Source organism: Schistocerca piceifrons, chromosome 5 (assembly GCF_021461385.2).
Source record: "Schistocerca piceifrons isolate TAMUIC-IGC-003096 chromosome 5, iqSchPice1.1, whole genome shotgun sequence".
Classification (NCBI taxonomy): domain Eukaryota; kingdom Metazoa; phylum Arthropoda; class Insecta; order Orthoptera; family Acrididae; genus Schistocerca; species Schistocerca piceifrons.
Window position 1 is genome coordinate 588,196,320 of NC_060142.1, and position 24,499 is coordinate 588,220,818.

Consider the following 24,499-nt stretch of genomic DNA (forward strand, 5'->3'; position numbering starts at 1 on the left):
CGCGGCACGCTACCAGTGTTAAAGACTGCGATGGAGCTCCGTATGCCATGGCAAACTGGCTGACACTGACGGCGGTGGTGCACAAATGCTGCGCAGCTAGTGCCATTCGACGGCCAACACCGCGGTTCCTGGTGTGTCCGCTGTGCCGTGCGTGTGATCATTGCTTGTACAGCCCTCTCGCAGTGTCCGGAGCAAGTATGGTGGGTCTGACACACCGGTGTCAATGTGTTCTTTTTTCCATTTCCAGGAGTGTAGTTAAATTAAATCAGATGATCCAGAGGGAATTAGATTAGGAAATGAGGTACGAAGAATAGCAGACAAGGTTGGCTATTTTGGCAGCAAAATTATTGACAGTGGCCAAAGTACAGAGGATATAATGCACACTGGCAACAGCAATAAAAATGTTTCTCAAAAAGAGAAATATTTTAACAGTCAGCGTAAATTTAATTATTTTTCTCACAGGCTCGAATGTAGCCTTATGAGGAAGTGAAACATGGATGATAAAAAGTAAAGATAAGATTAGTAGCTTTTGAAATATGTCACAGTACAAGAAGGCTGAAAATTAGATGGGTAGATTGCACAACTAATGAATAAGTACTGAAATGAATCAACAAAAGAACTTGACTACAAGAAGGGATCAGTTGATAAATAGCATTGTGACGCATGGAAAAATAGTTAATCTGGTAACAGAGGGCAGTGCGGATAATAAAATTTGTAGAGAGAGTAGGTTTGGTTAGAGTAAGCAGGCTCGAGTTGATATAGGTTGTGATAGTTATGCAGAGCTAAAGAGGCTTAGTGTGGAGAGCTGCATCAAAGTAGTCTTTGGACTGAAGATCACAACAATAACAAAAAAAGGAACACTTGTAGATGGAATTCAGAAATTCATCTGTTATGTATTTCTTTCTGTGTGCAATCTACAACTGTCTGGATACTAAAATTTGCCCCACTGGTAGCCTTAACATACATAAAAAAACTTGTTGCAATGAGTAAATCCCGCATATTATTATGCTATACAGGCCATGGAATGCTTTGTGGGTTGCTCTTCAGATATCCAGAATTAATGTGTTTGCCTGAAATTATGTTGTTTCTTAGCACCTGTTGTCCAATACAACTTTGAATCAAATACAAACAATACTCTTGGCCCTGTGTGTGCATTATTGGCATGTTACAGTTCCCACTCCCAGTGTTGGGTGGGGATGTGTGTGTGTGTGTGTGTGTGTGTGTGTGTGTGTGTGTGTGTGTGTGTGTGTGTGTGTGGAGGGGGGGGGGGGGCAGCAGTTGAATGGGGTTGCTCACTTCTGCACTTCCGTCATTAGTCTTTATCATGATATCTGATAAAGAGTGCCTTATTGTCAGTTTTACAAAGTTCATGTTAACTTTGCTGTATTGAATTTTTCACATGTATTCCAACCAGTTTCAGTTTTCAATTAATATACAGCCAAACGCAAAGAATTCACAACTTTTACATTTCATATATCATACTACAGATGAATGCCATACTACAGGGCATATTATGATACAAATTAATAGTTATCAGTGAAATATTATAACTCATTCAGCGTAGATACGGATGTGTAATAAACGTGCAAAATTCAATATAGCAAAGGTAACATGCATTACCTAAAATATATTCATGCGGTAGTCTTTTGCCTAAAAAAGTTTGCATTATTATCAAATTTTATGCATGAGTTGGATTAAAAAGCCAGAATCCTCAGGAAATTGACTGAACAGTTCAAAGAAAAGACACTTTCAAGATCTCAATATTACTCAACTGATATTTGTCAAATGTGTTTCAATAAACAGTTGAGAAACACCGATGATGTGACTTACCGAACGAAAGTGCTGGCAGGTCGATAGACACACAAACATACACACAAAATTCAAGCTTTCGCAACAAACTGTTGCCTCATCAGGAAAGAGGGAAGGAGAGGGAAAGACGAAAGGATGTGAGTTTTAAGGGAGAGGGTAAGGAGTCATTCCAATCCCAGGAGTGGAAAGACTTACCTTAGGGGGAAAAAAGGAAAAAAGGACAGGTATACACTCACACACACACACATATCCATCCGCACATACACAGACACAAGCAGACATTTGTAAAGGCAAACTCTTTGCCTTTACAAATGTCTGCTTGTGTCTGTGTATGTGCGGATGGATATGTGTGTGTGTGCGAGTGTATACCTGTCCTTTTTTCCCCCCTAAGGTAAGTCTTTCCACTCCTGGGATTGGAATGACTCCTTACCCTCTCCCTTAAAACCCACATCCTTTCGTCTTTCCCTCTCCTTCCCTCTTTCCTGATGAGGCAACAGTTTGTTGCGAAAGCTTGAATTTTGTGTGTATGTTTGTGTTTGTTTGTGTGTCTATCGACCTGCCAGCACTTTCGTTTGGTAAGTCACATCATCTGTGTTTTTAGATTTATTTTTCCCACGTGGAATGTTTCCCTCTATTATATTCAATAAACAGTTGTTAATACAAGGACAAATCAGAATGTCTTTTCCCTTACATACAGGTAATTAGAAATACATTTACTATTTTACATACCTTACACTACACCGAGGTGACAGAATTCATGGAATAGCAATATGCACATATACAGGTGGTTGCAGTAACGCGTATACAAGGTATTAAAGGGCAGTGCATTGGTGAAGCTGTCGTCACACTCAGGTGATTCATGTGAAACAGTTTCTGACAAGATTATGGCAGCACAACGGGAATTAACAGACTTTGAATGTGGAATGGTAGTTAGAACTACATGCATGAGACTTTCTATTATGGAAAAATGTTAGGGAATTCAATATTCCAAGATCCAAAGTGTCAAGAATATGCCAGGAATACCAAATTTTAGGCAATACCTCTCACCAGACTGCAGTGGCCAATGGCCTTCACTTGACAACTGGAAAACCATGGCCTGCACAGATGAGTCCTGAATTCAGTTGGTAAGAGCTGATGGTAGGGGTTGAGTGTGGTACAGACATCGTGAAGCCATGGACCCAAGTTGTCAACAAGGCACTGTGAAAGCTGATGGTGGCTCTCCAAAATGGTGTGGGCTGTGTTTACATGGAATGGACTGTGTACTCTGGTTCAACTGAACTGATCATTGAGTAGAGATGTTTATGTTCAGCTACTGGGGACCATTGGCAGCCATCGATGAACTTCATGTTCCCAAAAAAAGATGAAATTTTTATGGATGACAATATCACCAGGCCACAATTGTTTGTGACTGGTTTGAAGAGAATTCTGGACAATTGGAGCGAATTATTTGGCCACCCAGTCCGCCCAGCATGAGAGGAAATAGAGGGGTCAGTTTGTGCATAAAATCCTACACCAGCAATACTTTCACAATTATTGGTGGCTATTCGCAGTTATGGATGGCTATGCAGGCGGCATGGCTCAATATTTCTGCAGGGGAATTCCAACGACTTGAGGAGTCTATGCCACATTTAGCTGCTGCACTACCCCTGGCAAAAGGAGGTCTGACACAATATTAGGAGGTATCCTATCACTTTTGTCATCTCACTGTATTTTTCCACATAGACCACACACCAGTTCAGATATTTGTCCCATTGCAGCACTAAATTTGTGATGCCTCTGTGGTAGAATTTGTCCAGCTGACTCTGGAACCACCATCAGATGACTGTCTTGGCTTCATCATTGCAAGTGGATCAATGTCTTGCAAATAAACTCTTCAATGGACCACAAATATGGAAATCATTAGTGCTAGGGTGCAGAGTGTATGTTGGGTGGCCTAGACTCTCTCGGAACTTGTTGATGGTTCTGACTGCCACATGTGGCATAGCATTGTTGCAGAGGATAGCCATATTGTCAACATTGAGAATCTCTCGGCATATCTTCCTGATGGCAGGCTGCTGATGTGACAGTGTGGAACAATAACTGTCAGCATTGACAGCTGCACCTAGTGGCATGAAATCCAGCAAGAGCGGCCCAAGGTGATCCCAGGAGACCGTTAACATCACTTTCCCAACAGTTGGCATTGAACAGAATTTTTGTTTGTCACATGTGAAAACTGGATGTTTCCTCAATGTGCACTGCTGCTTCGATGCAATGTGAAATCCAGCACCCATGTTTCACTGCCAATGACAGTGCAGTCCAGGAAACTGTCACCATCCTTGGAGTATCATTGCAGATGATGATTAATTGAAGCAGTCATTCACTTTCCTTTCATCATGTCAGCCAACAGCTTAGGCATCCACTGGCATGAAATCTTTTGGTATACTAAGTAACTGTGAACAGTGTCATAAACACTCCTGTACAAAATCCTGAGCTCCTGGGAAATGTTTTTGAGGTCCACGTGACACACTGTTTTCACCGTTTCTGATGTAAGGAAATATTATTATTATTATTATTTCTTTCACGTTATGTCTGGTTAAAAATGGAAAGTGATGCGGACCTTTATCAAGTGTGACTTCCTTTTAACTGTACAGTACATGTTACATTGCATTTAGGAACTTTCGGGTAATTGAACATGTATCAATAATTACAGATTTCTGTAGTTGTATATATATGTTTGGATGTAGCTGTTTTGTGTTGATGTACTGGTGGATATTGTGTGGTATGACTCCTGTAGTTGATAGTATGATTGGTATAATGTCAACTTTATCCTGATGCCACATGTCCTTGACTTCCTCAGCCAGTTGGATGTAGTTTTCAATTTTTTTGCCTGTTATCTTCTGTATATTTGTTGTATTGGGTATGGATATTTCGATTAGTTGTATTAATTTCTTCTTTTTATTGGTGAGTATGATGTCAGGTTTGTTATGTGATGTTGTTTTATCTGTTATAATGGTTCTGTTCCAGTATAATTTGTATTCATCATTCTGCAGTACATTTTGTGGTGCATACTTGTATGTATGTATGTATTATTATTATTATTAAGCATCAGATTGAGAAGGGGAAGCAACATATACTTGTGTGGCTCCCTTTCCTGTTTAGAAAGTGCCGCGTTCCATTGTGGAACAGCGAGGCTTTGTGCCAGCGATGTACAATATGAGAAGTGAAGTTTGCTAAGAAATTCCCGGAAGTCACTCGCACTGAAAATGTACCTAAGGTCCAGTTTACAACAGAGTTTAAAGAATATTACAAGGGGAGGGAATAAAATTAGTATGTTAACGTTGGCCTCGACTGTTCTGTCCATATAGTGACACGTCAGACACAGTTGGCTCTGTGAAAAAACCTTAGCATATAGAAAGTAAATGATTAAGGTTGTCCAGCAACTAAAGTAAACATAAATTTAGAGTAATTGACACTATAACTGCGAGCTGGGATTTGAACCACATACAACATGTTAACACTTACGTCAATAACAATGACAGAGCCTGAGTGGTTTGTTATGCCCATAAAAGTTTATAAATCACATAGAAATGTCCATTCACTAACCATTCTGTGTTTCTCACACATACTAGTCTCACATGCAACAAAATGCAACATGCAACAAAATAACAGTATTTCTCAATAGATTTAAAACAAATTACAAATCTTATAATGACACCTATATAAGTGATATCATGCGTTGCATCCATGCAGGAAATGTTGTCATCAGTCAGCAATGAACACAACCTTTCCGAATGGTCATTGTCATCCAAGTCTTCATGGTCTTTTGCAAACTCACAACACCACCACCACCACCTCACAGTTCTCAAAGTGATACACTTTTCTCCATACGTGGGCTGCAAATTTTGATGGATGTCCGTCCCTTGCTTAATGGAAAACACATCACACATTGTTGCTCATACACAGTGGATTTGTGAAGCACAACTACCATCTTCAACAACTGACAGCAGTGCCATGCCATGGAGCTACCAACAGTTAAGGCTGGGCCATTCCGGGAAAGGTCCACTGCTGGTAATGGATATTTTGACTTTGCATTTAAAGCCATAATTCAGCTACAGAAAAATAGGGGTAAAGACTACCTGATTCACCACTTCATTTACCTTTGAATAATTACACTGTGCTGTGAATTTGAAATTTGTGGCATCTTGTTCTTGCTTCCCAACCAACTGACTGTGACAGTGCTGCTCTGGCACTAGTAATGTGGCCAGAGGGCATGGTCAGTGGCATTTGAGACACAGGTAGTGCTGCTACAAAGTAGGCTGGTGCAGTGTGGGATGGAGGAAAGTCAGTCAGCTGCTCTACTCTGAATGACTGACATATCCTGGAGGCAAGTGCCATGGATGCAATGGTGCAGCAGGGAAGCCTAGGCACATCACTGGTAGTCAGTGCAGGGCACAGCTGAGCTCATAATGACAGTTGAGGTGGATGGTGGAAGAGGGCTGGGGATAGAGGTGTTAGACAGTGGAGTAAGAACTGCATCAACAAATACTAGAGCTTCCACCGAGCCTGTGGTACTAACAACTGATAAGTCTGAGGGCAGCACCAGGACTCATTTGGGTTGTCGGTTTGACTCATTATGGATGGCTGTCGCATCCTAAGGCATCACAGTGGTTCATGATTGGAGCTGCATCTACGTTATGGAGATGATGGAGAAAGAGAGGGTTGGTGGCCAGCAGCCAAGATGGAATCAGCTTTGAAAAATCAGCATTGATGCAGAGCTCAGCTGAGCAGTTGTGGACATGCTGTACATGTACAGTTTCATACTGTGAAAATACAACCTGTCTAGTAAGTAGGTGATAGGTCATTTGTACGTGGTAGCAGCAAATAAATAAATCCAATCAAGAGAGCGGTCAATGTCTTTCCCCAGTGTCGAGAGAGGATGGCAGCCCCACCAAGACAAGCTGAGGAGTATTTTTGTTAATACTGTAAATGAGAAGAAGTAGAAGTGTGCTTTAATGTCCTGCAGTGATTCCTAATTAGTCAACAAGTAGTCAAATTCAGAGTTGCATATGGTGAATACTGTGTATAGTGAAGTAGATTGTACATGCATTTTGAGTGAGGCAGTTCATTACAGTTACTATCTTACACAGCAAAGCTGTGAGGGCAGAATTGTCTGTTTTTATTGTGATTCTTTATATGCCATTGACATGTGTTAATGTTTGTCAAAATGAGAGTTCTGTGCATTATTTGTTTATTGCACTGAGGGCATAATTCACATTGTATCTACTAGGGTGGTCCATACGCTTGTAGCATTCTTCTATTAGTTTGGTACACACAATATATACACATAACAGAGACTTTAGTATTCTCTTTCCCTATTTACAGCAGTCTGAAAGTGCTGGGGTAACTTTTCAGTTCCACGACTGTAAAAATCATGTGGTTTTGAGGTGAAGAACTTGTACCATGTTGGGAGCATATTTTCATTGTGAATGGAAATTCCTTGAAGGTGGTTCAGTAGAGAGTGGAAAAGGTGAAAATCTGAGGGCACAAGATCAATCATGTGAATAAGGTGGGTGCAGATGACTTCCCAACACAATGCCTGTATAGTGTATTTTTTTTGTCAGTCTTGCAGAATGCAGGCAGGTGTCGTCATGGGGTAGCATCAATTCACGCAGTCTTCCTGGTCCTTGTTCTTGGACTGCATCTGCAAGACTTCTCACTTGTTGACAATAAATGTTAGTATTGATGGTTACATTTCTGGGAAGCAATTCGTAGCACACCATATCCTTACATTTTCCACCAGATGCATAACATTTATCTTTTATGAATGTGTGCAGTGTTTGTATGGGGATTTCTGCTTTGTTTGGGCACACCCATTTTGTTCTTTCCCTTATGTTAGTGTAAAGATATCATTTGTCATCACCAGTCATGATAAAGGACAGGAATGGTTAATGTTGTTCACGAGCCAATTGATAACGAGCAAGCAGAAATGTGCAAACGGCCATCCACTGATTTTTGTGGTTTTGGTTTAGAGTATGTGGTACTCAGATAGCTGATTTTTGAACCTTTCTCATTGCATGAAAATGTTGCATTATGTTGGGATGATCACAGTTCATCACATTTGCGAGTTCTTAGGTACACCGGTGTGGGTCATTGTTGATTAAAGCGTTTAAATGATCTTCATCAAACCCCAAAGTTCTTTCTGGATGTGGAGAGTCATTACTGTCAAAACAATCCTCCTTAAAATAAGAAAACAACTTTCTTGCCATTCTCTGTCCAGTGGCATCCAGAAAGTAGTTGCAGATAGGGCAATGCAAAAATTGGTTGATCTGCTCCCTGTTGTAAATAGCAAGTAAAGGAGCCATTTTAGGATTACGTTGACATGGTACACACTATTGCACATGCATTCTGTCTCCTGGAGACAGAAGCCAAAGTGGTAGTTAATATCATGGAGGGGTTGGAGCAATGTGATCATTTGCATGTGATGTTCACTCAGCCCCCTCGTACATTCAAAGACCTAGAGGAATTAGCATATCAAATTGAAGGACTCAAGTATGTGGACCATTGGTAGGGCAGTGAACAGCAAGTAAATATCCGAAATGGAGGAAATGTGTTGTGGGACCGAGTCACGAAACATCATGATTTTTTTCTGTGTTGCTGTATGACATTTAGGTGGGATTGCCCTACCCAAGGCAATAGAAGGAGCTAATAAAAATTGTGGGTTTTCTGGGGCCAAGTGTGCTAGAGTAGCATTTGCATATTCAGTGGGCCGCTATTCAGTGTTTTTGTGCCATTGTTGCATCAGCATGATTGCTTTAGGCTCTATAGTGTGTTTGTTGTGTGGGCATGGTTTGGCTGTATGGCTGGTTGTGGCACTAAGTTACAAGGGTGTGCCAGACACAACATCTTGCCTTTAGCACATATTATCTGTAAATTGTTTTGATTGATGCCTCAGTGGAGGCATATTTTACTTCTTGTTTTGTTTATGAAGTGTGCTGTATTTGAAATTCATGGCACTTTTTCTCCCTTCCCACACATGTGGGCATGGCGGCACTGCTCTGGCGCTAGTAGTTTGGCCACTGGGCATGGGTCAGTGGCATTTGAGCCGCTGTTAGCATCATTCCAAAGTGAGTTGATGCCATGTGGGGTGGAGGGAAGTCACTGACTCCATTACAAATGATAAATATCTTCTGGAGTCTAGCACTGTGGCTGTGGAGTGGTGGCCAGGAAGCCAGAGGCATGTTGCTGGTGGTCAACACGGTGCATGGACAAGCTGGCAGTGATGGCCGAGGTTGTTGATGGAAAATGGCAGGGCCTGGAGGTGTCGGATAGTGAATCAGGAAATTGAATGATGACTACTAGAGCATGGGTCAGGCCTGGGTGGGTCAGTGGTCTGATTAGTTTTGGATGGGAATGGCAAGCCTAAAGCATAGCAGCTGCTGGCCATGGTTGAAGCTATGAGGAGGGTGCATAGTGAATGGAGAGAGAGAGAGAGAGAGAGAGAGAGAGAGAGAGAGAGAGAGAGAGAGAGAAGGCTGGTGGCCAGCGGCCAAGACAGAGTCAGTCAGGACCTGGCATGCTGTGGAGCTGGGTAATTTTAAGAACAAACAGGTGCCACACATTGTAGCTGGATGTTTATGGACATCATCGATCAGGAGGGCAGATAATGTCTTATCCCAGTGGTAAAAGAGAACAGCAACCCCAGTGAGATACGCACAAGAGAAGCTTTGTTAATACCATAGTGGCAGAGCACTAGAAGTGTGCTTTAGTGGTTTGCAGTGATTCTTTATTAGTCAGCAAGTAGTCAAATTCAAATCTGTGTATAGCAAGTAAAATGAAAGAAGGAAGGAACATTAGGCTTTTAGTGTCCTGTCAACATTGATGTCATTACAGGCATAGCACAAGCTTGGAATGTTCAAGATTCAGGAAAGAAATTGGCTGTGCCCTTTTTTAAAGGAACGATACTGGCATTTGTATGGAGCAATTTAGGGAAATCATGGAAAACCTATATTTAGATGGCCAGACACAGATTCCAACCATCATCCTTTCGAATGGGAGTCCTGTGTGCTAAACTGCACCACTTTGTACAGTTGCAAGTACTGTGTTCAGTGAAGGAGGCTGTATTTGTGCTTTGATTGTGATAGTTCATTACTCCTACTATATTACACAGTAAAGCCACACAGAATACAGCCATACAGAATAGTCGGTCCTGTATGGTGTTTCTGTATACGCTGCTGGCATATGTTAACGTTTCTCAGAATGAGAGTTCTGTGCATAATTTGTTTGTCATGCTGAGGGTGTAATCCATATAGTATATACCTATAGGTGACAGAATTTCTAATGATTACTGTTGTTCGGAGATAGGTAGATGCGTAGCCTGGCTGATTGCATAGTGTTGACTATTTGGTGAAGCTGCTGGTTAGTGGACATAGATGTTATTCTGATTTTATTCGTTTATTCTACTATACTGAGCTGGTGGCCAACTGTAATGTCTACGAGCCGAGAGTGAGAATATTGTATTCTGTATTGGTTGTTCTTGTTTGGTGCCCCCTTTATGTCTCACTAGGGCTGTAACCAACATTGAGTCTTTTTATGATATTGTTTAAAGAGTCTTTACTTTATTCTGTGGTTATTTGATGCTCAATTAGTACAAGCATTACCTGTGGGCAATATACCATTGAGTTGTCATTATTGTTTTATATTCTGCTCTTGTAATTTGTTTGAGGGAGATATGTCAATTTTAATAAATGTTTCTAATCAAAACAAGCCCACTGGCACAACCTCCAGTCTTAACACCACTCCAATCAAACACTGTGCTACACATTGTATTTAAGAGAAAACAAGAGGATATACTTGTTAGCCACACAAAAGGAAACATGTAGATAGCTGAGAGACATGCTAGTGGAAAGCAGAAGCTGAATATATGACTTAAACATATTGAATAAAATGAATATTTTATATTTTATGAGTGTATTAAGCCATATGTGAGGAAAAAATACAGTGGAAACTCTAGAGATATTGTGTAATTTACCTTTGTACTCTTGGTACCATCCGTGTAATTATGTATTGCCTAATATTGTGTGTGTGTGTGTGTGTGTGTGTGTGTGTGTGTGTGTGTGTGTGTGTGTGTGTGAGAGAGAGAGAGAGAGAGAGAGAGAGAGAGAGAGAGAGAGAGAGAGAGAGAGAGGGGGGGGGCAGATTAGTTCTACAACAAAATTCAATCATAATGCCTTATTTAGAAACCACCTGCCATGGTATCAATGGAAAAATACAATTTCATCACCCAGATTCAGCCCACAAAAAACACAGCAAGTAACTGAACTCTGCCTGGAACAAATACAATCCAGAAGCCAAAGGAATTCTCGCCTGCCCCACAAAGAAAAAAAAAGCATCCTCTTCAAATGTTCCATAAAAACCTCACTTCTGGCACCACTCACCAGCTCTTTCCCCAAAATATCACCAAAACCTCAAATATAACCCAGATGAGCCCTGCGTTGTCTTTGATCTGCAGGCAGACTATGCCATCATCATCTTTTCTGAAACACAGAGCATGTAGTAACAGGACTCTGACACGTTTGTAAGCCACAATGTATAAAACTGTTCACAATGACCTCTTTTTTCTATCCATGTTGTTGTTGTTGTGGTCTTCAGTCCTGAGACTGGTTTGATGCAGCTCTCCATGCTACTCTATCCTGTGCAAGCTTTTTCATCTCCCAGTACCTACTGCAACCTACATCCTTCTGAATCTGCTTAGTGTATTCATCTCTTGGTCTCCCTCTACGATTTTTACCCTCCACGCTGCCCTCCAATACTAAATTGGTGATCCCTTGATGCCTCAGAACATGTCCTACCAACCGATCCCTTCTTCTGGTCAAGTTGTGCCACAAACTTCTCTTCTCCCCAATCCTATTCAATACTTCCTCATTAGTTATGTGATCTACCCATCTAATCTTCAGCATTCTTCTGTAGCACCACATTTCAAAAGCTTCTATTCTCTTCTTGTCCAAACTAGTTATCGTCCATGTTTCACTTCCATACATGGCGACACTCCATACGAATACTTTCAAAAATGACTTCCTGACACTTAAATCAATACTGGATGTTAACAAATTTCTCTTCTTCAGAAACGCTTTCCTTGCCATTACCAGCCTACATTTTATATCCTCTCTACTTCGACCATCATCAGTTATTTTGCTCCCCAAATAGCAAAACTCCTTTACTACTTTAAGTGCCTCATTTCCTAATCTAATTCCCTCAGCATCACCCGACTTAATTAGACTACATTCCATTATCCTTGTTTTGCTTTTGTTGATGTTCATCTTATATCCTCCTTTCAAGACACTGTCCATTCCATTCAACTGCTCTTCCAAGTCCTTTGCTGTCTCTGACAGAATTACAATGTCATCGGCGAACCTCAAAGTTTTTATTTCTTCTCCATGAATTTTAATACGTACTCCAAATTTTTCTTTTGTTTCCTTTACTGCTTGCTCAATATACAGATTGAACAACATCGGGGAGAGGCTACAACCCTGTCTTACTCCCTTCCCAACCACTGCTTCCCTTTCATGTCCCTCGACTCTTATAACTGCCATCTGGTTTCTGTACAAATTGTAAATAGCCTTTCGCTCCCTGTATTTTACCCCTGCCACCTTTAGAATTTGAAAGAGAGTATTCCAGTCAACATTGTCAAAAGCTTTCTCTAAGTCTACAAATGCTAGAAACGTAGGTTTGCCTTTCCTTAATCTTTCTTCTAAGATAAGTCGTAAGGTCAGTATTGCCTCATGTGTTCCAGTGTTTCTACGGAATCCAAACTGATCTTCCCCGAGGTTGGCTTCTACTAGTTTTTCCATTTGTCTGTAAAGAATTCATGTTAGTATTTTGCAGCTGTGACTTATTAAGCTGATAGTTCGGTAATTTTCACATCTGTCAACACCTGCTTTCTTTGGGATTGGGATTATTATATTCTTCTTGAAGTCTGAGGGTATTTCACCTGTTTCATACATCTTGCTCACCAGATGGTAGAGTTTTGTCAGGACTGGCTCTCCCACGGCCGTCAGTAGTTTCAAATGGAATATTGTCTACTCCGGGGGCCTTGTTTCGACTCAGGTCTTTCAGTGCTCTGTCAAACTCTTCACGCAGTATCATATCCCCCATTTTATCTTCATCTACATCCTCTTCCATTTCCATAATATTGTCCTCAAGTACATCACCCTTGTATAGACCCTCTATATACTCCTTCCACCTTTCTGCTTTCGCTTCTTTGCTTAGAACTGGGTTTCCATCTGAGCTCTTGATATTCATACAAGTCGTTCTCTTATCTCCAAAGGTCTCTTTAATTTTCCTGTAGGCGGTATCTATCTTACCCCTAGTGAGATAGGCCTCTACATCCTTACATTTGTCCTCTAGCCATCCCTGCTTAGCCATTTTGCACTTCCTGTCGATCTCATTTTTGAGACGTTTGTATTCCTTTTTGCCTGTTTCACTTACTGCATTTTTATATTTTCTCCTTTCATCAGTTAAATTCAATATTTCTTCTGTTACCCAAGGATTTCTACTAGCCCTCGTCTTTTTACCTATTTGATCCTCTGCTGCCTTCACTACTTCATCCCTCAAAGCTACCCATTCTTCTTCTACTGTATTTATTTCCCCCATTCCTGTCAATTGCTCCCTTATGCTCTCCCTGAATCTCTGTACAACCTCTGGTTCTTTTAGTTTATCCAGGTCCCATCTCCTTAAATTCCCACCTTTTTGCAGTGTCTTCAGTTTTAATCTACAGGTCATAACCAATAGATTGTGGTCAGAGTGCACATCTGCCCCTGGAAATGTCTTACAATTTATAACCTATCTGATACCTTTTAGTATCTCCAGGGTTCTTCCATGTATACAACCTTCTTTCATGATTCTTAAACCAAGTGTTAGTTATGATTATGTTGTGCTCTGTGCAAAATTCTACCAGACAGCTTCCTCTTTCATTTCTTTCCCCCAATCCATATTCACCTACTATGTTTCCTTCTCTCCCTTTTCCTACACTCGAATTCCAGTCACCCATGACTATTAAATTTTCGTCTCCCTTCACAATCTGAATAATTTCTTTTATTTCATCATACATTTCTTCAATTTCTTCGTCATGTGCAGAGCTAGTTGGCATATAAACTTGTACTACTGTAGTAGGTGTGGGCTTCATATCTATCTTGGCCACAATAATGTGTTCACTATGCTGTTTGTAGTAGCTTACCCGCATTCCTATTCATTATTAAACCTACTCCTGCATTACCCCTATTTGATTTTGTGTTTATAACCCTGTAGTCACCTGACCAGAAGTCTTGTTCCTCCTGCCACCGAACTTCACTAATTCCCACTATATCTAACTTCAACCTATCCATTTCCCTTTTTAAATTTTCTAACCTACCTGCCCGATTAAGGGATCTGACATTCCACGCTCCGATCCGTAGAACGCCAGTTTTCTTTCTCCTGATAACGACATCCTCTTGAGTAGTCCCCGCCCGGAGATCCGAATGGGGGACTATTTTACCTCCGGAATATTTTACCCAAGAGGACGCCATCATCATGTAATCATACAGTAAAGCTGCATGCCCTCGGGAAAAATTACGGCTGTAGTTTCCCCTTGCTTTCAGCCGTTCGCAGTACCAGCATAGCAAGGCCGTTTTGGTTATTGTTACAAGGCCAGATCAGTCAATCATCCAGACTGTTGCCCTTGCAACTACTGAAAAGGCTGCTGCCCCTCTTCAGGAACCACACGTTTGTCTGGCCTCTCAACAGATACCCCTCCGTTGTGGTTGCACCTACGGTACGGCTATCTGTATCGCTGAGGCACGCAAGCCTCCCCACCAACGGCACGGTCCATGGTTCATGGGGAGGGTCTATCCATGTAGAGCAGCAGAAAATCCATATATCGTTAGGCTCCTCACAAGTTCCCACAACTGGCTCTATAATACTTCTTACTCCTCATCCTACTACCTAAAAAAACACAAAGAAGTCATTCTGGAGGTCCCATTGTACAAGGTTTCCGAGTGCTAACGAATACATTTCACTTATCGGTTGTGGTGGACCAGCACTCCTGATTCGTCTTACATGTGTTACACAAATAACTTCATGGAACATTTTAAATCTTTCTGACCTCTCTCACGCCTGGAAACTTCCTTTTCACTATTGATGCAACTTTGCTCTCCACCAACATTCCACACTTATTTCAACACCAAATGGAAAGAAATCTGAAAACCACATTCATTGTTGCACTGGCAAACTTCATCTGTACCCAAAACTGCTTCACTTTCTAAGGCCAGAATTACAAACACATTATGGAAATGGCAATGGTAACCAAGATGGCAACATTTCACAGTTTCCATGGGTCACATGGTCTAGGCATTCCTTATTTGTCAGAAGCTGTACAAGGTTTCAGAGTGCTAACGAATACATTTCACTTATCGGTCATGGTGGACCAGCCCTCCTGATTCGTCTCGGTCTGGACTCATGGAGAAGAGTGACTCCTCTACTTCCTACAAAAGCTTAATTCATTTGCCTTAGTTTAATTAACCTGACCTTTCTCCAAAGCCAAAGCTAGCTTCCTATACACTGACCATCTTACTGAGACACACATCCAACCATAGCCTATACTGTCTAGGAGTGTAATTGTTATATCAGACAAGATGTTTCTGTTGTTGTTGTCTTCAGTCCTGAGACTGGTTTGATGCAGCTCTCCATGCTACTCTATCCTGTGCAAGCTTCTTCATCTCCCAGTACCTACTGCAACCTACATCCTTCTGAATCTGCTTAGTGTATTCATCTCTTGGTCTCCCTCTACGATTTTTACCCTCCACACTACCCTCCAATACTAAATTGGTGATCCCTTGATGCCTCAGAACATGTCCTACCAACTGATCCCTTCTTCTAGTCAAGTTGTGCCACAAACTCCTCTTCTCCCCAATTCTGTTCAATACCTCCTCATTAGTTATGTGATCTACCCATCTAATCTTCAGCATTATTCTGTAGCACCACATTTCGAAAGCTTCTATTCTCTTCTTGTCCAAACTATTTATCGTCCATGTTTCACTTCCATATGTGGCTACACTCGATAAAAATACTTTCAGAAACGACTTCCTGACACTTAATTCTATACTCGAAGTTAACAAATTTCTCTTCTTCAGAAACACTTTACTTGCCATTGCCAGTCTACATTTTATATCCTCTCTACTTTGACCATCATCAGTTATTTTGCTCTGCAGATAGCAAAACTCCTTTACTACTTTAAGTGTCTCATTTCCTAATCTAATTCCTAGTTTTGCTTTTGTTGATGTTCATCTTATATCCTCCTTTCCAGACACTGTCCATTCCGTTCAACTGCTCTTCCAAGTCCTTTGCTGTCTCTGACATAATTACAATGTCATCAGCGAACCTCAAAGTTTTTATTTCTTCTCTATGGATTTTAATACCAACTCCGAATTTTTCTTTTGTTTCCTTTACTGCTTGCTCAATATACAGATTGAATAACATCGGGGATAGGCTACAACCCTGTCTCACTCCCTTCCCAACCACTACTTCCCTTTCATGCCCCTCGACTCTTATAAATGCCATCGGGTTTCTGTACAAATTGTAAATAGCCTTTCGCTCCCTGTATTTTACCCCTGCCACCTTCAGAATTTGAAAGAGAGTATTCCAGTCATCGGACAAGATATAAGTTTGAAAGTTGAAATACATGTGTTGAATGTTATAAAACATACAAATGACTATCTTCTCTATGTGTGTAGAGTGCACAATAATTCACACGTGAGTCATTTATGTAGACCAAATAAATGGAATATTGAGATCATGTAAACATAAATCTACAATAAAGTAATGCACTGAGATGATAAACTTCCTCTTTTATTACATAGCAGACTAACAGAAAATACAACCCACTTTCAGAAGTGGGTGTTTTTGACAATCAGTAAACAACAGGTACAAGAAAAGTTCCTCAAAACATAAAAAAAAAAAAATGTTAATGCAGTGTAAATGCATATCACAGACGGAAATATACGCCAATCGTATATAGTTATAGCTCTAAGGCAATATTATTAAATATGAAAATACCAAAAAACTCTAACAACTGTCAAAAATAGACTGACATATTCAGTGAGGTCTCTTCACATACCAATTATCTTGCTTTCCTTTGTACGGAAGAAAATTAGGTCTTGCTGCCTGAAAGCAAAGGAAAGTATCAAAAATCAGCTTGTAATAAATAATAATCATTACTCCAAATTATCAGTTTTTATTCACAAACTTCAAATGAATGGAAACTGAATCTCTTTGCTCTTCTTGAATAGTCATGTTCAGCATTATATAAAAAGAAAATATCAGCTTACTTACGTGATATAATTTTTTTTTTCATATTTTCAGTTAGTGCCCTGGGTTGATGCAGAAACACAGCAAATCTAATACCCTGTAAGATATTTTAAAGAGTCATGTATCATCCTTTACAGTCTAATGGTAAACAGTATACAAGTGAGAACACATAAAGTTGGATTATAATAATTATTGACCAGTGAACTAAACAAATAAAGAATTTACAAACGCTGATCTACATGACGACCCCATTTGCAAAACAAGACATGGCGGCTCAAAAGGAACAGCAGAGAGAGCTTTAGTTTTGTATAATAATTATTTGTCAATTTCATAATAAACACACTGATTGAATCTGAAAATATAAACAGCCACAGTCCCACGGAAGTATTAGTTCTTTCCAAAGGCATTAACTTTTTCCCACTACCATATTCAGTCATGCTGGGGTTATTAAAGACCTCCTCTCCTTCAGCAAGTACTTATAGTGGAAACGTTTGGAAAACCACTAACCCTACCAATAAGATTCAATCAAAAACCAATATGAAAGCCTGCCTGATTTAATTTAGTGCTCCATCTAAGTATTATACACTCCACTGCCCCTCCAACTCACCTCTGTTAACTTTCCAGATTTCCTGACCTCAAATTTTGCCTCACCATCATTCTCCGAATCCTTCAACATGGAAACCAACCTCACATCTGCTGGTAGAACTGCGATCCACCACCTAAAAAAATTGCTCCAGACCTTATAAACATACCTGCTGACAAAGTCTCCACCACTATGATTATGAACAGTAGGCATTATTTGGCACCAGCTGTCAGATACAGCCACCTACAAGTCACACCACAGTGACCTCATTCCAGATATACAGCAAGATTTCCAGTCCCTCCTCAAATCCACAGGTCCAGCCAAGAAACCCTCCACTCACACACTCTCTCTCTCTCTCTCTCTCTCTCTTCACCCCTCTCTCTCTTTCCACCCCCCCCCCCTTTCTCCTCCTCACCACAACCACTCCCCACACTCCTACCTGTTCCCTAAAGTACATAAACATAACCACTGAGAATGCTCCATTGTGCTTGGTTACGGCACCTCGCCCCCTATCCCCCAGGGAGAATCTCTGCCCTTGTGGACCAACACCTTCATCCTATTACCATTAACCTACTCTCCTACATAAAAGAGATCAACCATTTCCTCTACCAGTTATCCACAATTCCTGTTCCTTTACCAACCAATGCCCTACCTGTCACTGTCAATATCAGCTCCCTCTACACTAACACCCCGTTGCCACTGTTGAACACCGACTTTTCCAATACCTGACTGACTCTAAACCTACAACCACCTTCCTGGTCACCATGAGCAACTATATGCCCAGCTACAGTTACTTCTCCTTTGAAGGCATCAACTACAAACAAATCTTAGGTACAACAATGGGTACCATTTTACGCTAACCAGTTCATGGGCCATGTCCAGGAATTTTTCCTCACAATGCGGTATCCCAAATCCCTCACCTGAATCAGATTAATTGATGACACCTATCTAATTCCTCCAGAATCTAAGCACCTTCTCCCCTTTCTCTTCAACTGGTCTTCCCCAGCCCAACAAGCCACCTTCGATATTGACCGCCATCTCAAGGATGGCCACATCAGTACCTCCACCTCCATCTACATCAAAGCTACCAATCACCAACAATACCTCCACTTTAAAAGTTGCTACCCATTTCACACCAAGAAGTCTCTTCCATAGAGCCTAGTCATCTGTAGTCAGTGCACCTGCAGTGATGAACTATTCCTCTCCATGTATGCTGAGGATCTCACTGAGTTTATCACAGTCCAAAATTGCCCTCCCCAACTTGTCCAGAAACAGAGTTCCCTTGCCTTGTCTCCCCTCTCATCTACCATTCCTCACATACCCACTATCCAGAGCCACAAAGGAGCACCTATCTTGTGACTTAGTACCATCCAGGGCTGGAGCAACTAAATCACATTCTCTGCCATAGTTTCTACTATCTCGCATTGTGCCCTGAAATGAGAAATATCCTCCTCACACCTCTCACAATGGTATTCAGTCACACAACCAACTTACACAGTATCCTTGTCTGTCCCTACTCCACACCTGCTTCCAACCCTTTGCCTTGTGGCACATATCCTTGTAATAGACCTGGATGCAAGACCTGTCCCATACATCCTCCCACTGCCTGCTACTACAGTCCTGGGGCCAGCTGTGAAAGTAGCCGTGTGATCTACGAAATTAGCTGCCTCCAACAGGGCACACTCTGTGTGTCTGCATGAATGGTCACTGCCAAACTGTGGCCAAGAGGCAACTGTATCATACAGTCACTGAGAATACACCAAATGCTATGTGCTTCACTTTCATGATTGCTTTATAGCCTGTGCCTTCTGGATTCTTCCCACCACCACCAGTTTCCCTGAACTGCATAGGTGCGAACATACTGTGCAACATATCCTTCGTTCTTGTAGCCCCCCTGGTCTCAGCTTTCACCCGTCTTTGACCTCCAACTCCCTATTGCCATCCTTTCTCCTACACTGCTACTACATTCACCTACTATCCCACCAACAAACCTGCATAGTCCTTTCCCTTCTCTGCTTCTCTTCTCTCTCCTTTTAAGGTGTTAACACACATAAGAAATCACACAATTTTGGAAACTTTAAAAATTAATAACTCAAATATGAAATGCACAAAAATTTTTAATTTTCAGTTCTACCTTAGTTTAAAGGGCAGACTAAAATGACAAAAAATTACATAATCCTGAATTCAAGGTTGAAATTTATTTTTTATTGGTTGATTTCACATGGAGTGACCCCCTGTAAATTACCTGAAAACACCAATATGCACAGATTGCTACTAAGATTTGAAAAGACTCAATAATATAATTCTTTACTTCCAACAGAACTCCACTGTTTACTCAAATAATCTGTTCAAACAATAGACTACAACAAGCAGATAGTGTTCAGTTATTGAGAATACACAGAGGCTACAATCTTGAATAGACTAATACATTAAGTGAAAGAAAAATCAAACCAAGAAAACCATAGATGCCACAAGAAATATAGAAACATACATGTAAAGAAAACTGGTTTAAGACAATAGAATAATTAATGCGAAGGAAAAAATTCACTGCTTCTCCTCCTACACTAATAAGCTTCTGTTTTTATCTATTAAATTATCATTTGAAGTGTTTATGCAACTTTCCTTATTTCAGAGACCACTATACCATTCTATATACTCAAACAGTTAAAAATATGATTAATATGAAAATTTAGTGTTCACTGGAATTTAATTCCAGAATCCAAATACTCTGAACAGTTACAGGAGGAGTCACTAACAATGTACATCATTGCTTTGTTTTTGAATGTCTGGGGATTTCCAATTTTCTGCCTGATGCCCAGCAACAACCTGTTACATACTTTTGCAGTAGAGTACAAAAGTCAATTCTGAACACTAAAAAGTGAAGCATAGTCTGAGTGGAAAATATTTTCACATGTAGGAATGTGGTTGTGAATTTCACAGTTCAGGGTACATTCACTCATATCTCAAATGTATTGATACATATATATAACAATCCAATGTCTTTGAAGAGATTTCTGCACAGTGTTTCACTATCAACTGCATGCAACATGCTTACTGCACAGTTCTGTAGAACATTATTTAGAACTTGATTGCATTGTCCCAGAAGATTTTATTACAGGAAATCCTCAAGTGAATGTATGCAAAGTATGCCAGCAATTCTATCTCAGGTCAACATCGAGAGGGACTTATGAGCACACAGCACACAGAACTGGGCTCTTTGGTTAACTTATCCACATGCTAATGCCACTTCAATTTATTATCCATCTGGGCGTCTAGGAATGTCACACACTTAGTTTCATCTAGTGTGTGCCCACTGACTTCTTCTTATGGTATCTATGGGTTCTGTTCTAGGCCCTCTGCTCTCCTTAGTTTTTATTAATGATTTTCCTAACCATCTAACAAGAGCAGAATCAGTACTTTTCGCAGATGATATGAGCCTTTTTATTAAGGCAGTTAGTGAAGCTGACCTATAAGAAAAAATAGCTTCAACTATGAATGAGGCAGCTGAATGGTTCAAGGACAATTACCTAATTATAAATGACAAAAAAACACTTGGATGAACTTTAGGCACATAAGGAACAAAGTAAAAAATAACATAAGAGTAGAGATTGGGAAATGTCTGATAGAACAAACTTCTTTTACAAAATTTTTAGGTGTATGGCTGGACAATAACTTGAGATTGGAAAAACATGTTGAACTATTGAATAAAAAAAACTTAGTAACTACTGTTATACATTAAGAAAACTGCAATTTTGAAACAGTACTATGTGCCTACTACTCTTACATCTAAGATATGGTATTATATTTTGGGGGAATACAGGTTTCGCAAAAAGTTGTTTTAAGCTCCAAAAGAGAGCTATTCGTATTCTGAAGGGTGTTACCTATAGAGATCCATGTAGAGGACCCTTTAAGGAGTTGAAAATTTTGACCCTCCCTAGTGTATTCATCTATGAATCAGTATGTTTCCTAAAGTCAAATCAAGAATTCTCTTCTCTAAACAGTGAAGTACACGACTATCAGACCAGAAACAGGCACGATTTTCCATAGAAACATACATTCAAAATCCCTGTACCAAAACAGTGTGATGTATCTACACAAAATAATGTTCAATGCCTTACCAAAAGAAATAAAAAGCATACAAAACTTACATGTATTTAAAAAAGAGTTAAAGAGGCTACTATTGGGTCAGAGTTTCTATAACGTTGATGAATTTCTTTGCTATCTAAACAGATAGTGCTCATCTTTTGATTTTTCTGCATAATCCTCCTTTTTTTCCAACTGGCATGTAAGTAGAAGACAAAATATGTGAAGTTTAATTTAGAAAAATATTAAAGTGTAATTGCGAAAATATTATTCCCCGTAATGGATTTTTCTTTGTACAAACCTTGTACATTTTTTTTTCTCATCTTTCATGTAAAAAGAAGACAAAATATGTAAAGTGCAACTAACAAAATGTTATTTCCCTTAATTGATAAAAATATAAATCATGCACACTCTCTCTCTCTCTCTCTCTCTCTCTCTCTCTTTCTTTCTTTCTATATGCCAATTCCTATATCATGTATATGATAAAATGGATGATAATAAATTGAATTGAAATGAATAATTTTTGTTTGGCATTGCTTAATATGAGTCATTGTAATATTATGGATTGAGATATTTTCATAAGTCCTTATGTAACCTGAGGATAAAATATGCAACATTCAGTTTGTGTAGTTGTGATCGGTATGGATGTGATTGTACCCTTTATTACTACACTTGGGTCATGAAAAACACAATTTTTGAAGAGTTCTTCTTTGTTTCAGAAAAATCATTTATGTTGATCAAGAAAAATCATGTATGTTGATGAAGAACAGAAGCAGGGTGTAATGGGAATCTGTGTCTCCAAATTCAATGGAAATTAGTATCAACAGGTTAAGTAGAGCATGGTGTCAATAAGCATTGTAAACACAATTAATCAAGCATTGTGGACTGGGAATTGTAAAGTCTCAACACACGATTGACAGCTGCAGAAGTGTGATAAAACTGTGCCACATTTGAACATACTAATAACCAGATTTATTTTTTCAAAAATAATAATTTACAAATTATGTCTATTAATATTAGGAATTTGATTTAAAATTCTGTTTATTGTTGTCTAAGGATGCTGGATTGTCATAATACATGTGGACACCAGTGTTATTATTGAAAAGTATAGTTGTGAGTTAGTTGGTAGAAAGCTGTAGTGGACAGTAGGTTAAACTGCAATGTGGTACTGAAATAATTTTAAGGAAAGTCGATGGTCAGTATTGCGGAAATACCCAGATCATGTAATATTAGCTGGGGGTGACTTTAACCTACTGCCTGAAACATCTACGGATTCAATGCAGGTGTTACGGACAGGCAGTCTTGTGAAGTACTTTCCAAAAGCTGTCTGGAACAACTGGCTACACAACCCACATGTAATGTAAATATTTTTGACCTTGTAGTTACGAAGAGGCCTGATGGTATCGACAGTGTCAGTATAGAAACATTACAAGTGATCATAATGTCATCATAGCAACAATGGTTACCAAGTTAATAAATACACCAAGATGGCTAAGAGTGTGTTTATGCTAGAAGAAGCAGAGAAGCAGTCGTTAGCATCCCACTTAGAGAATGAATGAACACCATTTAGCTCCAGTATGACAAACATAAAGGGATTATGGGTGAAGTTGAACTTGACTGTAAATCGTGCCATGGAGACATATGTGCCAAGTAAGGATGGCAAGTATCCTCCAGGGTTTAATAACAAAATTCAAAAAATGCTGCGGAAACCAAATTCGAAAAATGCTGAGGAATCAGATACTGTTGCACTCTCGATTCGAAAAAGAGTGCACAAATGTTGATAGGCAAAAGCTAGTAGAAATTCATGCATCCATAAGAAGAGCAATGCATGAAGCATACAGCAACTTCCACCTTTATATCTTAATGAAAGATCTTGCTGAGAACACAAGAAAATACTGATCATACATAAACTCAAACATAGTGTCATTTGACTGTCATAGACTCCTGCATGGAGGACGTAAAATTGGGATATATACACTCCTGGAAATTGAAATAAGAACACCGTGAATTCATTGTCCCAGGAAGGGGAAACTTTATTGACACATTCCTGAGGTCAGATACATCACATGATCACACTGACAGAACCACAGGCACATAGACACAGGCAACAGAGCATGCACAATTTCGGCACTAGTACAGTGTACATCCACCTTTCGCAGCAATGCAGGCTGCTATTCTCCCATGGAGACGATTGTAGAGATGCTGGATGTAGTCCTGTGGAACGGCTTGCCATGCCATTTCCACCTGGCACCTCAGTTGGACCAGCGTTCATGCTGGACGTGCAGACCGCGTGAGACGACGCTTCATCCAGTCCCAAACATGCTCAATGGGGGACAGATCCGGAGATCTTGCTGGCCAGGGTAGTTGACTTACACCTTCTAGAGCACGTTGGGTAGCACGGGATACATGCGGACGTGCATTGTCCTGTTGGAACAGCAAGTTCCCTTGCCGGTCTAGGAGTGGTAGAACGATGGGTTCGATGACGGTTTGGATGTACCGTGCACTATTCAGTGTCCTCTAGACGATCACCAGTGGTGTACGGCCAGTGTAGGAGATCGCTCCCCACACCATGATGCCGGGTTTGGCCCTGTGTGCCTCGGTCGTATGCAGTCCTGATTGTGGCGCTCACCTGCACGGCGCCAAACACGCATACGACCATCATTGGCACCAAGGCAGAAGCGACTCTCATCGCTGAAGACGACACGTCTC

The 24,499-nt window shown here is 40.3% G+C and overlaps 1 protein-coding gene across 5 annotated transcripts in view; it reads right to left on the reverse strand.

The window, feature by feature from the left end:
• Positions 1-16,716: 16,716 nt before the first annotated feature.
• Positions 16,717-24,499, reverse strand: part of LOC124799239 (UPF0415 protein C7orf25 homolog) — a 180,452-nt gene continuing 172,669 nt past the window's right edge. For 4 of the 5 annotated variants that reach the window (XM_047262779.1, XM_047262782.1, XM_047262780.1 and 1 more), the window contains 2 exons: positions 17,149-17,221; positions 16,718-16,980 (listed from right to left, as the gene is read on the reverse strand). In XM_047262779.1, coding sequence (XP_047118735.1) covers positions 16,967-16,980; positions 17,149-17,221 — 87 coding nt within the window. In that variant the 3' untranslated portion in view covers positions 16,718-16,966. Of the gene's footprint in view, positions 16,981-17,148; positions 17,222-24,499 lie in introns of all 5 variants that reach the window. The other variant, XM_047262784.1, reaches the window with a different exon arrangement.